This window comes from Astatotilapia calliptera, chromosome 14, assembly GCF_964374335.1.
Source record: "Astatotilapia calliptera chromosome 14, fAstCal68.1, whole genome shotgun sequence".
NCBI classification, from domain to species: Eukaryota; Metazoa; Chordata; class Actinopteri; order Cichliformes; family Cichlidae; genus Astatotilapia; species Astatotilapia calliptera.
Window position 1 is genome coordinate 8,225,149 of NC_137435.1, and position 14,929 is coordinate 8,240,077.

At 40.2% G+C, this 14,929-nt stretch overlaps 1 protein-coding gene across 3 annotated transcripts in view; it reads right to left on the reverse strand.

The window, feature by feature from the left end:
• mtus2b (microtubule associated tumor suppressor candidate 2b) overlaps positions 1 to 14,648 on the reverse strand; it is a 27,260-nt gene extending 12,612 nt beyond the window's left edge. For 2 of the 3 annotated variants that reach the window (XM_026192149.2, XM_026192148.2), the window contains exons 1-6: positions 14,493 to 14,648; positions 7,338 to 9,337; positions 6,786 to 6,972; positions 5,932 to 6,138; positions 1,722 to 1,868; positions 439 to 537 (exon numbers count right to left, since the gene is read on the reverse strand). In XM_026192149.2, coding sequence (XP_026047934.2) covers positions 439 to 537; positions 1,722 to 1,868; positions 5,932 to 6,138; positions 6,786 to 6,972; positions 7,338 to 9,134 — 2,437 coding nt within the window. In that variant the 5' untranslated portion in view covers positions 9,135 to 9,337; positions 14,493 to 14,648. The remainder of the gene's footprint in view (positions 1 to 438; positions 538 to 1,721; positions 1,869 to 5,931; positions 6,139 to 6,785; positions 6,973 to 7,337; positions 9,338 to 14,492) is intronic. The other variant, XM_026192150.2, reaches the window with a different exon arrangement.
• Positions 14,649 to 14,929: the final 281 nt, after the last annotated feature.

A 14,929-nucleotide genomic window follows, 5' to 3' on the forward strand; every position in this document is an offset into this window, starting at 1 on the left:
TGCTGATGTAAAAGTGGATTATATGTGCAGTATGAAAACCCTTATCACCTGCACTGTTTGGCCTGTTTGGTCTCTGAGAAAAGCAGAAGTTGCTGATTTGTGCTGCTGTAATCTGAGCCAGCAGTACTGCTCCTGAAGGAGCCATCCTAGCATTAGAGCTACCGTGCTTTGTTGCTATGGCAACATCATGGTGCTATGGGTAAAGTCTGGGATGAAGTGCGGCGAGAGAGCAAGAGCGACACGGAATGAAAAAGTCACTGCAAATTTTAAAGATACAGTAGCAGCTGATGGTCCTGAACAAAAACCCCTTCTTTTTACCAGTTAGGAAAAAAACCAAAGAGACATCATGGTATGTTAAGCACATCATGGTACGTTAAGCACACCTTATGTGCCTATAGTTTGTGTTTAAATGTATGCGGTGTGACAGGGCTGACTCACCAGGGGATTGTGGCTTGGGAGAAACCACTGCAAGTCTTTTAGGGGAGGACTTTGGTGACAGCTCAGCCTCTGCATCCTTCTGTAAATCTCTCCTAGTCACTGTGTAACAAAAAAGGTGTTATTTTCTTTGTAATACACAGAATTAAAACATAAGACAGACATTTTTGTTGTTTGTTTTATCTCATAGGAAGTATTTGCCTAAATATTGGTTAACCTGTACTTCTGCTACACTACTTCTGTTTTTTTACTACAGACAAAACTTTGGCACAAAACAATAACATTATAAAATAACACCACTTTTTTATATTGAATAAAATATGATACACATGCGCAGACTGATCAAATGAAACCCTCAATATAAAGGGATTTTTTTTTGTAGAATATTGTTCATCCCTCCAACAGAGTTCCTGGGAAAAACAGATTTAATGCCTAGGCATGGAAACTGGTAGTAAAAACAAACAACAACTTTGTTCTGTTTTTTCCTTATAATTAATCAAATCAGTGAATAACTGAAAGCATAAAAAATGGCTGGAATAAAGACTCAGCGATCACTGTAGGACAGTGACCACTAGCTGGAGTTACTGCTTCACTTGTTGACACAGTTTCTGTTGTGGAAATATGGGGCGACTGGTGGTTCACCCAGAAATACAAACTGTCGCCACAGGATGGCGCTGATGCTCCACATTCACTGCAAAGACGCCAACATGAGCACCACTGTGCATTAGCTAACAATAAAGACGCCCACAAGAGCAGAGGGGGAGTATAGGCTACTGTATGATACTGTATCCCTGCTGTGATGCAATGCTAGGCAACAGTTTGGAAACACAGCACATGAATAAGTAATCCTAAATACTATTTATCATTTTCTACTCATTTTAGTCCTAAATCAGAAGCTTGATAAGCAAACTGAGCTGAACAATGGACAATAAAAGCAAATGAATGAGTAAACACTCAATCGTAGTCATTATGCTCTCAACTACAATCATAATTAGCAACATTGCAAAAGAAAAATCATTGCTTGAGTACAAAAAGCACAGCTGTGTTTATTGTTTCTAACTCAACTTCTTGCCCATGTACAGGACTGTAGCTCAAATCGTCACATACAAACTGTTCTGTCTTCCTGCTTTTACTTAAAACTCCACAATAACTTTTAAAACTCAGACATTTCTCTAAGCAGCTGTGTGGGAATAGGTGGGGCTTATACTGAGGAATGAAATCAAACACACATACACAAATTGAGCACAATCGTTTGGTTCCTCTGGCTTTGTGCAAGAGTGCTGTACCTAGTGGGGAGCAGTGCCGTGGTGGCAGATTGCGCCGCTGGAGGCTGGGGGCATTAGGAGGGTGAGGGCAGCTCTGAGCAGGGGAGGCTTCTCTGGTTGGTGCTGTGGCTTTATGTTGAGGTGTGTCATCGCTGCCACTGCTGGGATCTACATCAGAAAAGAAAAACATGCTCAGGGACTGTGGCAAAAATCACACAATGTTGCTATTTATATATGTACGAAATATGTTTTTATTTAAAAGCTGCAATTTTCTCACCTCCCGAATGTGATTAAGCCTATGTAAGGCAGTCAGTGTGCTCGCTCTAGCGCTGACTCTTAATATATGGGCCATTTCCTAAGAATATCAGTGAGTGAGTCTCACCTGACCGCCACAGGATTAGTGAATTTTATTTTGTAGATTTTGTAGACAATTTCCTCATATTTAAGTAATGCATGCAAAAATTTCCCTTCATTCTATGAAAATTTCAAGCTGTTTGAAATTTGGTGCTCTTCAGGTCGCCATATTTTTCCAGCATTTTCTGAACCCTCTTACTAAAATAAACTTTAAACACTGCTACCACACAAATTCTTTTCTACTTTTTTACCTATTTTTCTCCCTATAACTTTGAGCATTACTCAGTGGGTTATATCACAGTTTTAAAAAGAAAACTCAACCCAATATAATGTCTACTATATTGTAATAAAACCAAGCAAGTCAGCATGGACAAAACAAGTTATAGCATTTAAAAGGTTGTCTTTACCTGTATTTTAATAACTTCTAGTTGTGCTAAGAATTATGTTGCATATCTAATGACGAAAAAGAAAGAAAAACATTCGATTCTGAGGAAATGGCCAAGATAGCTATCAAATATTTCACCTTGGCCAACGTAGATATTTTGACGTTGACTACAAAAACTGAATTATTCCCGTTTTGCAGGTATGACATATCTTTGTGGCTAATTTATGACTGCCAGCTTTTTGTTTCACTCCATGTCTCAGTGGATTACGGTACAGACACATGTACAATTTTGGGAAATACCTGACTATGCAAACTAATAGGCATAGAGCCAGCCATGGCCTATAGTAAACGATGTTCTTGTTTCTTAACAGAAAAGATTTGATTTGGTTTAGTAATACTGAGGGAATTCTCAGCGCCATTTGAAAATGAAAAACTGTGGAATGATGGCATTAAAGCTTTTAACTGTCAATTTCATGCACGTTTCAGATCATTACACTCTTTCCTAATGGAGTTTTGGTTCTTTTTTGCTTTGCTTTGTTTTTTCTGGTAAATTGCACACTCTCATCAAGATTCGCAAAAAACAGGGTGCTGTAAACATAGTAATTATTCATAAGAGCTGCTGTTATGCCTCTAGCTTTTATGGAAATGAAAGGCTGAGGAACAGTGCAGCTGAAACATCCTCCAAATAATCACAATGAAATTATGATAGTTTTTACATATTTTTGCATGCTGTATACTGTATGCATTTCTCAGATATAAACCTTTAACTTTATAATAGTCAAAAAAATTCCATCAGTGCATAAATGATGGAATTTACTTCGTCGTTATAAGTGAAGAGTCAAACCAGAGAGCTCTAATTACTAATCATAAAATATTCAGCAGCTCAGTCAATGGTAGTGCTGACACAAACTCTAACTATTGGTAATATAACACTTTTGAAGAGGAAAGGATAGCGTTGTGCCCTTGAATTAAAATACCATCACTCTGATCTAATAATGTCAAATTGTGACCCAAGGAGGCTGCAGACATTCAAAAAACGTTAAGCTGTTGTGATACATACGTGTGTGTGTGTGTGTGTGTGTGTGTGTGTGTGTGTGTGTGTGTGTGTGTATATATATATATATATATATATATATATATATATATATATATATATATATATATATATATATATATATATATATATATATATAAGCACATTTTATTGATACAAAGGACAGTATAGCATAAAAACAGATTAAAGGAGAACATTAAATCACTTTTGATGTAAAAATGCCAAGGCTCTGTGCAACACATCTAGTGATGCTTTCCAAAGCAGCAGCATGAATACACCAGGGAGAGTCAGCAGATTTTTTTCCTTTCTTTTTTTTTTTCCTTTTCCCAAAGGTGACCTACTGAAATGGAGATGAAGCCAAGAAAGGGATTGGCTAAAGGAGACGGCCGAAGGCTGACTCACACTGCTAAATGCTTGTTTCTAGCGTGCATGTACAATACAAATCCACCCCCTGTAGTAAGAATCCTCTGATCAGCACCAATGAGGACTCTGCTTGTGACTGAGTTAGTCACAAGCAGAGTCCTCAAGCAGCGAGAATAGACAAGCTAATAACATTCAGAACAAATGTGCCTCGGGGCCATGTGGCAGTGATGAAGAACTGGTGACAGAAAAATGAGAAGAAAGGACTGCGTTACTTTACAGTCAGCATACTGTGTAATACGTTCCTCCTGATTGAACTACACCAGTGAATTAATTATTTCACCAGACCTGAGCATCATGATGACAAGGAGCTGCTTGTTCCTGCTTGTAGCTGCATTTGGGGCTTATGGTTATAGCGTGGTGCAGTCTGAGCCAACAGCCTAAAGGGAAACACTGCGGTGCAAGCAGACAGTTGTGTATGCCATCTGAGCTGCTTCCAAGTATTTTACAATCTGGCAGATACTGAATTTGTTAAAATGTACACAAATCTGCTTCAGTTTACATATCTAAAAAGATTACAGAGCCACTGGCAGTCAAGTTGGGCATCCTCATATTAATGTTGAGTAGAACTGTTGTTGTTTTCTTGAGAATCAGTGGTACTGTATACACCAACTAATTAAGAGTACTATTGCTATTTCTAAGGACAGCCAGGATTCAGCTGTCAAAGACTGGAATAAATGTAGTGATGTTTAAGCAAAGGACAACATTAACCTGTAATTATGACAATGAGCATCAAAGCATGATTAAACTCATACAATAGATAAAAATGAATAAAAATTAATGACCTTACCAGAGTGCGAAATCTTATTTACTTCTGATGTCTATCAGTTTAAATTAAATTTACCAGAGAAGTTTGCAAGCTTGTCTTAAAGAGCCGCTTTCTCTGATATTCTTTATATTTTCTGTTACTGTTACTATTATTTTTACCATGACTGGTCTGTAGCTGTTGCTTTGTTTATGTGTTTCTTTTCAGTGTTTCAGGTTTCTGGGGTAGCCTTTATGAAACTGGGTGCTATTGGTTCCAGCTTCTCCAGAGGCGGTTTATATTGTAAGGTAAAGACCCTACATCAGGGGTGCCCAACTTCAGGCTTCAAGGGCCGGTGTACTGCATGCTTTAGATCTCACCCTGGGTCAGCACACCTGAATCAAATGATTAGTTCATTACTAGGCCTCTGGAGAACTTCAAGACACGTTGAGGAGGCAATTTAACAATTTAAATCAGCTGTGTTGGATTGAGGACACATCTAAAACCTGCAGGACACCGGCCCTTGAGGCCTGGAGTTGGACACCCCTGCCCTACATTATTACAAAGAAAATAAAATCATTGTATTTAAAATATAAGAATCATTACTTATCACTACTTTTAGTGAATCACTTTCAGTGGCTGCTATTGCATTATTTGCTTTGGTTTTACACCCAGACCATAACCATATATCTAAACATTTTCCAAACAATGGTCAGTTTGTGTCACGTCTCTGAATCAGCAGACAACACACATGGCCTGCTCATATTTAGCAAAACCGTTTTTGGTAATAAAACAATGTCTTGTTAACTGACACTTTCTTTCCTGACACTTTGCTGACATCTCGTTCACACACAGAGATAATTACATTGCCAGGTGAATTTTGCTGTCATTCCTTTATGCAGATGAAGACTGGGGAATATTTCAGTGATGGTACTGAAATATGCATTGGGAATTCTGCAGTATGCAGGCTGAGCACAGGCAGCAGAGGGAGAGAGAGTAACTTTCTTCCTAAAGAAATCCTTTCTTCTCTGAGGCTCTGTGCTGCAGCGGCTTAGAAATGCAGAATTCTGACAAATGATTGAAAATGAAACAAAATGAGCAGCTGTTACTATAGTAACTGAGGATAGACCAGCCACACCTGCTGGTGAACTAATAAGGAGATGCAGATGTAGTAAAACATTGGTGTGGGGTAACCTTTTATTTAGGCAGAGTAGCAGTAAAAACAGTATTAGTCTAATTCATAAAAAAAATGAGTTGAGTGGACATAACTCACACTGAGAACCTCGGCCTGGGTCACTGTGGGTGCTTTCATTAGACTGGTTGCTGGATACAGATGAGACACTGGAGCTCCGGACAAATCCTAGAGAAGCCAGACGGGCAGCTGGAAGGGCAGAGAAGCCTGGAGGACGAAGGCCAGACTGGCCTGATTTGAGCAGGAGGCTTTTTGGGGTGGTTTCTGGACCTGCCCTCCTGGGCTCTCCTAAAGGTAGAAAAACAAGTAAAAAAACAAGAAAAAAAAACTTTAAAAACCTGATTTAGTTTATACTGAAATAAAATGAATAAATAAAAGAGGAAGATTACATATATATAGATATATAAACATTATTCAATGACTAAATTCCACATAAATAAGAAAGCAGCATATGTGCAACCAGCCAAGAGTATCATTTATAATGTAAGAAGGCAAAATTATGCAGTGCGAGCTGGTAGCATGTGCAAGTTACACTAACTTCAAATGCTTTGCACTTCAAAGAGTTGAGGTGCCAAAAGCCAAGGCTCATCCATAAGCATGACAGGAAAAAAAATTAGGTGAATCATTCAGCAAGCCCAAGAAGCTTGTTGAATAAATAACTCTACAGCTCAACATCTACGGGATGGGAGAGTGTGGAGAATACTGAAGTAGGTAGAGAGAGATGAGAGAAATCTGTTGAAATGATTTCTCAAGATTTGACCTAATCATCTAACCACACAGGGTTTTTTAACGTAAGCATACACAAATACATCTTGTGTTAAACTTTTAAACATTCCCAAAACAACCTTTGAAAATGCAGCTGTCTCTGATACTAAAAATGCAACTAACATTTCAGTTCACTTTTGAGTCAATTTGCCAAAACGTTACAATCTCACCTGCCAGATCTTGTTGGCCTGGAGTGGACACTTTGGCAGCCAGATATTGTGAGGGACCTGACCTTTGACCTGCCTGCTGAACTCTTGGCTTGGCTGCGGGCTGCCTGGTGACTGCACCTAGCCCAAGCTGAGGCCTCAGGGTTCTTGGCGAGCGGTAGACACTACCTCCTTCAGGGGAAACATGCTGCTGAAGGACATCACCAACAAAACCAGTTACTATAACATCATTCACATTCTAGACTGATGGACAGCAAGGTATCATGTGATAGGTTTGATTCATGTATTATTAAGTTAGGCACTTTGGTTTTGTGTGATAATACATCTAATCTATTACCACTCTGTTACTGTTTGTGGTGCAATGTGAGCCAGTATGTGACCAAAATAATCTAAAACACAGCATGTGCAGTGCAGCTGAAACGGACCAATCTGCATGAACAATTAAAGGGTTAAAAATGCTTTCAGGTTGAGCCACCATCATGCTAAATTGGAATACTTGTACCACACCATAAGCTGAGTTGTGTGAACATATCAAAACAAAAGTCCGCTTCTCACCTCTTGAAGATATTTCTCTGCCTCCTGGAAGTTGTCTGACTTTCCACTCCTTTGAGGGATACTGCTGCTTGGAGGTTTTACTCCAGTCACAGCGACACCTGGAGGATAGTATGCTGTCTTCTGCATCTCCTGTCGATATTTGTCAAATAGCAGGTTTGAGGAACAGAGCACTGGTGTGGATTTAGTTTGAGAAGCAACCTTTGGATCTTTGAGAGCTGGTGGGTTGGAGTAAGAGGGTAATCTTGATGTGTGTGTGGAGGCTTCATTTAGTGCATCGGTGAGTGGTGGTTTTGCTTGAGTATTCTTTCGAACATACGTGATGATTTTTGGCCGCACGTTTTTGGGCTTCTGAGGGGGCGAAGATCTCCTGGGTTCGGACTCCTTCTGTTGAGGCATGATAGGTTTGGGGATTCCACTGCTCAAACTCGTCTTAGCATGTGGCTTGATAGTTTGACTTATTCCTCTTTGAGAGGAGTCACTGTGCTCCAGGCTCGGTGCCCTGATGCCCTGGACCTTAGCTGGAGAACCACTAGGTCGTCTCTTAGGTGACGAAGAGGAGGTGGTTTTAGGGGATGTAGGAGTTGCTGGTCGACTGGGGCTTCCCCATGGCTTCCTCCTTTCCAGACTTGAAGAGCTGGGAGTGGTGGTGTTCTCAAAGGAGCCCTGCTTTTTTAAGGTGTTATCAAAAGAGAGCTGCTTCTTTAAAGCATTCTCAAATGAAGGCTGCTTTTTCAGACTCTTATCAAAAGAGCTTTGTTTCTTCAGTGTGTTATCAAATGAGTCTTGTTTCTTTATGGCTTTAGGTTCAACACATGACTGAGTCCCCTTTGTACCTGTTCTGAGAGCCCTGTAGTTCACATCAGGGGTTTCATCCGCTTGTGTGCTTTTATCTATTTTAGCGTTGCTTTCTTTTTGACATTTTGTCGGAGAGGTTAAAGCCTTGTGCTCAGTACAATTTACCTCCAAAACACTACCCTTTGCTTTATTTCTATGGTTATTATTTGTCCCGGGTTTGCCACTGACATCATGTGCCTGTGATACAGCATCATCTGACTGAACTGCTGAATTCAAATTCATATCTACATCTTTCTGGGTTATTGTGCTTTTTCTAGCAAAAAGAGAAGAATCATCAACTATTTGAGAGGCCTTGCCTCTCTCAGAGATAGTGGTGCAAATCTGGGAAGTTAGGTCCTCTGAGATGGTTGAATGAGGACCAGAGGCAATATGCCAGGAGTCTGTCATCTGGTTCTTGCCAACAGTGTCCATGGCAGTGGCCATGCTTGAAATGGTGGACAGACAGGATACAAAGACATCAGTTTCAGAGCTTAAGTCAGTCTTGGAAGCTTCTCTGCTCTCAGAGACATGAGAGCCATTGGATTCTTGCTCACTGGCACCGTTCAGAATTGACTTCCTTTCTTCCCTGCCCTTATAATCTATCGCCTCTTCTGCTGTGGATTTTCTGCATGATGACGGCTGTTCTTGAAGCTCCTTCCGCTCTGCAAGCCCAACAAAGTCCTCTTCCTCCTCAACAAGATAAGCCTCCAACTCCTGACACTCTAACATCTCAAATTCAGCCAGCTCAGGGTCATCACACTGAGAGTCTGTGCCCCAGATGATGACTTTGTCTTGCTCTGCTGTTTCAGTTATCAATCCTGACAGACAGCCAGTATCCCCAGTTCTCCCACCATCTTCTGTCCGAATGTCATTGGCATTGGCGTCGCCATCAGCCAGCATGCCACCCTGCTGGTTGTTATTCCTTAACTCCCCCACACCAAAGGGCTCTTCTCGCTCACACATTATGAAATCAGCTCTGAGTTTGTGGCAGCCTCAAGAGCACTTAAAATAAATCATCATCATCGTCAAGCATCAAAAAGTCTGTCTGCCCATCAAGCTGTCCTACTGGCAGAGCAGGAGCCTATTTTCAGTATGTCAGAAATATGAATGTTGAATGTCATGTCTAATTTGGAGCATGGGTCTTCATAACATCTGAGGTCCTTATCCTGCATAAAAACAGCAGATCACAAGTAAAGAAAATATATTGAAGATGACTTAAAAACAATATTCAACAGGTATATTTAAAAAACTGTGCCATCTTATAATAATTTAAATCTTTCAGTCTGTTTCATCATAAAACCATGAAATAAAGTGAGTTTTTTTGTGGGGGCAGTGAAAGATGTGTAGATGCACCGAAGGCAATGTAGGCTAGACCAGCAGGAGAAATCACAGTTAACCTCTTACAAACACAGCAACGAGTGATTTATCCAGCATAAACAATATTAATGTATAATTTTTTTCTGGCCTCTTTTTTCTTTTTTTACACTTCTTTGTAGCTCAAAAAACCTTAATGGGTGTTTCTGTATATGAAACAGCTGAGGTCATATGATAACTTATTGGTTACTGTAGTGGCGAATTTCTGTCCCAAGCTTCGAAAAAATAATTCTTCCACTTCTTAATGTGAGCTGTTCAGATTTATTTCTGACTCGTACATACAAATGTTTCTCTATAGATTGGCTCTAACAGTTACAGCTTTTGTAAGAAAATCCTCAGGCCCCGTGTGGGATAAACTCAGGCCTGTTGGGCTCCCAGGATTGCAAAAACCTACAGTGGTGAAAACCATGAATCTTTTCTGCATTTATTCCTAAATGTTAAACATGCCAAACATCTTGTTTATTTTGTTTCTGACTGAAATGTTGTCAAGGGCCCAGAATTTTTTGCAGCACTCCTGTGAAGAGCAGTATTCACAAATCTGACTCTTAAAAAAATGACATTAGTGAATTAGCTGGCAACCGGTCTCTCTCTAGCTTTAGGAATGTGAGTGAATTCAGCAGACAAGATATTATGATTCCCTGATCTAACTAGAGACTGCTAAGTTTAAAATACAATTAGGGACAAGAGAAAAAAGGAATGACTATCTTCCAGCCACAGTGAACTATCCGGGGGGGAAAATAACAACCAGACAAGCTTAAGTACACTGACAAAAAAAGCTAATTCTGCCTTTGGAGGGAAAATACAATGACACTGTCTCTTGTTTATGGACACTATCATTATTGTTCTGTCTTTATGACAGTCAGATGCAAACCAGCATGACAGTGATGGTGTTACATTTGACCTTCATAATGGAATTGTTTTCTTATATTTTATATTTCTGATTATCCATGTGCCTTGAGTTACTGAGATTGTCTTTTGTGAATACTTTTGAGATACTTGCATTAAAAAATACACATTATTTCTGTTATCCCTTTTCTGCACCATCTATTGCTTGCAACAACAAAAAAACAAAAACAAAAAACATCCAAGAACCTCTTTTTTGTCCAATCAGCTGAGTGACTGTGGACTTTTAACCTCCACAACTTTTACAGTGTTTATGATGGGCCACCTCTAAACTGCCAAGTACTACTGAGGCTTTTACAAGTTCTCATGACCCAACTGTCTGCTTCTGCACTTCTAAAATCATTTAATAGGCTGCTTGATGTATGATTTTATTTAAGGCTGACAAAAATAGACAAATAAATAAATACAATATTTCAGCCTTCATGATATTTAACCCTTTCCTTCATTAAGGGAGATCTATATGTAAACTTTGTATTTCGAAGAGCTTTAAACTGTCAACATGAATTTTAAGTTTGTTGATATGTTACCAAAATCTGGAAGTTCTGCAAAATCTGCTTCCCTCATCTCCCATCATTCAGCTGGCTGCCCTGCCACCTGCATGCTCAGATTAAGAGCTATGCCACTTCCTTTAATTGCCCTGCAATTTTAGTCAGCCAGCAGGTACCATAATTGCTCAGAGAGTTTCTACTAATCCAATATGAGAAATGTGAATGAAATGTCCTGTGTGGACCCTTTGGAAAGGACAGAGAGCACTGACAGGCCCTTTGATCTTAAGCAGCAACTCTTTTTTTGCAGAGAAATTGCACAAGCTGTTATCACCTCATCATGCCTTTCCCATTATCAAGTTGTGGTTGACAACTTCCTCTAGCACAAAAAATTAAATTCTAAGAAAATTTCCAATTAAACTAAAGAAAAAAAAACCTACTAGGAAGAAAACTGACTGCCTGCTGCTCCATCTCAGGCATTTGCTCTGCATTTGTGTCCTAATAAATTCACTTACGCAGCAGGAAATAGCATGTCATTTCCCTTCTAAGAAAACAAAACTGTGCTGTTGCCTGTTATTAGAGTTTGATGTATGCTTAGAACAAGTCAACTTTTGTAAACTTGACAAGAAAAGCAGAGAGGGTCTACAGACAGAAGTGCCCGTTTGCAACATAAGCTAAAACATCGCACTAAATGATGCCTCTGCACAACAGAGACAGCACACCTGCATCTACTGCAGTGCTTACTGTTAAACCACACTGAGACACAAAATCTCTCAGTGCAGGCAGACAAAACACTGGTGCTACTAACAAATGTTTTTCCTTTTCAAATATTTCCAGACAAGTGCTATAAAATATTGTTTTTAAGAGAAAGGCTCAACCTGCTAACACAACTGTTTCTGCTGCAGCCATCATCCTTAAATTGATTTCCAGCTCTAAATCGGTTAAGTGCAGACCTCAGCATGGACACTATGGTACAGTTATCTGCACAGCAGTGACATGATGGATATGGTGCATTTCTTGAGTTTTATATAACTGCATTTGTTAATATTTGATCTAGAAAGTAGTGAAATATCATAGATCAAAGTTATGTTGGGAGTGATAACTTGTGTAAATGGAAATTTTAGGTGTAAAGAATCATAAATGGCATTTATAAAAAGAAGGGAGAAATGGGCCTTCATCCTCTAGCCAGACCTGGGAGTGGAGTTTAACAGCCCACAAAAAACACATTTAAGTGTTACCCAGTGGACCACTACCAGGTATAGGTTTGGGGTCAACTGCACATTACCTTTACCTGCTACCGAGCTTAGAGACCCGTTTCTGGATTCTGCTTGGGGAACAGGACAGTCACCTGGCTAGGGACATTAAATCTGGGTAGGCCGTGTTCAAGGCCTTGCAGTTAAAGGTTCAACAACCTAAGAACTTGCTGTTAAGATATAAGTACAAAAGGAGGGCATCATGTGGAAGAAGGAGGCCTTTCAGGATTACCTGATCCAGGGGTGCATTAAAAACAGACAGATATTGGGAGAGGAGACCGGCTGTTGCTTTGGCATTTGCTAAAGCAAAAAATTTAGGAGAAGTTCAGGAAGGCTACAGAGTTAGACTTTCAATTCTTCGTTTTACGTCAAGTTTACACATGTTTGTATAGAATTATAGAGTTAGAGAAGGTATTCAAATGTGTTTGGAGAACCCTGTTGTCTTTTGCAGCAGTGCAGACTATAAGGTTTGTATCTATGAGCCATCCAATTCTTTTATAAGTAAAGCAATAGCTGTGACTGTATTCAAAACACAAGGCCCAACATCGTTTTAGCAAGGGTTAGACGCTGTCAAGTTTGCTTCTTGTCTTCATTCCTGTTTTTGATATTTATGGACCAGCACTGAAAATGCAGCCAGTGTGAGGAGGGAGTTGGGAATGGGAACAACAGTAATGTGTCAGTAAGTATTTCAGGATGTTGTTAACAAGTGATGGCAAACTGGAGCTGGAAATGGACAAACTGATTGGTGAGGCTTATGCACGATCCCCCAGAAAGAAAAGGAAATGGAGAGACAAGTGTGTGCTGCAACTGTGACCTGACTTTGGTAAGTGAAAGTAAAAGGAATGGTTGGATTTACAAGAAACACCAGAATCCTTTAGAGCTCAAGTTTGCTTTGTTCAGGTCATTTGAAAATGATTAGATCCAGTTACAAGAGATGTACTGTAAAATCTTCTGATTTCATACATGAACTAACTTTCTTCTTTATGTCTCTCATTCAGCTTCATTCTATTCACAAGTTTTCTGGGTTTGAAGGACATTTGCCACTTCCTTCCTGTTCCGTTTCCTGGTATCACTTATAGTACTATTCAACACTCGGGCAGTCAGTCAGACATCATAACAGTACAAGAGAGAACAGGGAAATTTATAGTTGTAGCACTAAAATGCTTCCCCCATCTCCCATCATTCAGCTGGCTGCCCTGCCACCTGCCTGCTCATATTCAGGCAACACCTTTGCCAAGGCCACTGAGAAAATCTGTGCATCCAAGCCTCGCAGGAGTACTTACGTGAAGATGTGCCCGCACAGCTTGTTTTGCTCTGTGAAATAGAAGCTGTGTCAGCTTCTGTTTTGTGTCAGCTGTCTAATGCAGCTGCTTGCCGGTCCTCACAGATGTGGGCCTTCATTTGTTTACCAAGCCTCACTTGATGCTTAATCTAGATCCCTCATGAAAAATTGAAGATGAGTGAAAATGGAGGCAGCAGTCTCCCTCTCAGTTTAATGCTTCAGTGCCCCTGACTTCTTTGTGCAACCACCTAAAGCTCACATAAGATTTACTTTTTCACACACATGGCAAAGGTTTGCCTTGAAAAACTACAAATGAATGCTTCACAGGCAGAAAAAACCCACAAAATTCTATCATTTGGAAGCAAATTCAAATGCTTCTTACATAAATGAACAAATATGTAGTAACAGCACCTTTTGTGTTCAGTTTATAGAATCTCCAGGCTTCCGGTAAGACGATCGAGGCCTTACCGGCTGTGCATGCTGCCCACTGGCCCTCAGCATTTTATGGTCACATCTTACATAATCCAGTACAACTCAGGCCTTTTCAATAAATGTCACCACTCAAGCCACACCAACAGAAATCTGTCACTTCACTACTAATGCACATTCATGCTGCTCTGAGTACCTTGTTCCTCACACTAGGAAACTATTTTTGTTCAAAGGGAAAAATACAGAAAGAGGAAGGACCGGCTTTGCTGATTTTAGAAAAGACAAAAAACATAGGATGTGGTTGACACAATAAATAAAACATGGTGTGACTCCACATACACATTTTGAGGTGAGAGCAATTGTACTGAGGTTACCTTTTCAAAGCTTGGTATGCAAACGCTATATTAGAATCTGCACTCCTGGAAACGATTAGGAAATGACTTGAAAACAACCTTATTAGAAACACAACAGGATCATCCGCAGTCTCGAGTAGATGCAGCAGGGTCAATAAATGCAGTTATCACTGCCGCTGTTCGGAGATTGAGAGGGAGACAGCAAACGCCTTCTGTTCCCCTTGTGAAATGAAATTTCTTACCGGTTTAATTCAGGTGAATCTGGAGAAGAGCCCGTCAGCGAAGAGCTGATGAAGAATGATTGAGACATCCAGTTTAAGCCGAGATGAAGAGGGTACAGTCTGCATCATCGCTGGAAAACAGGGAGGAGAGGAGACGAGAGGAGATTGAACAAAATGGACTCGGGTCGCCCCCTGCAGGTGAAGACAGGACATTTCTTCCCCACTACAGAGCGACACGCAGTACATGCGTGAATGAGAGCGGGGCAGATGGGAAGGTGAAGATGTAAGGAGTAAAGGAAGTGGAGATGGAGGAGTTTAAAAAGCTGGGGTCAATGATCCAAAGCAACAGTGAGTGCACATGAGAAGAGGAACAAGTGAGTGCAGGATACGATCACAGGATATCTGCACGAGTGAAAGGGAAGGTTTACAAGGTGCTGAGTCCTGCCGTGATCTTTGGT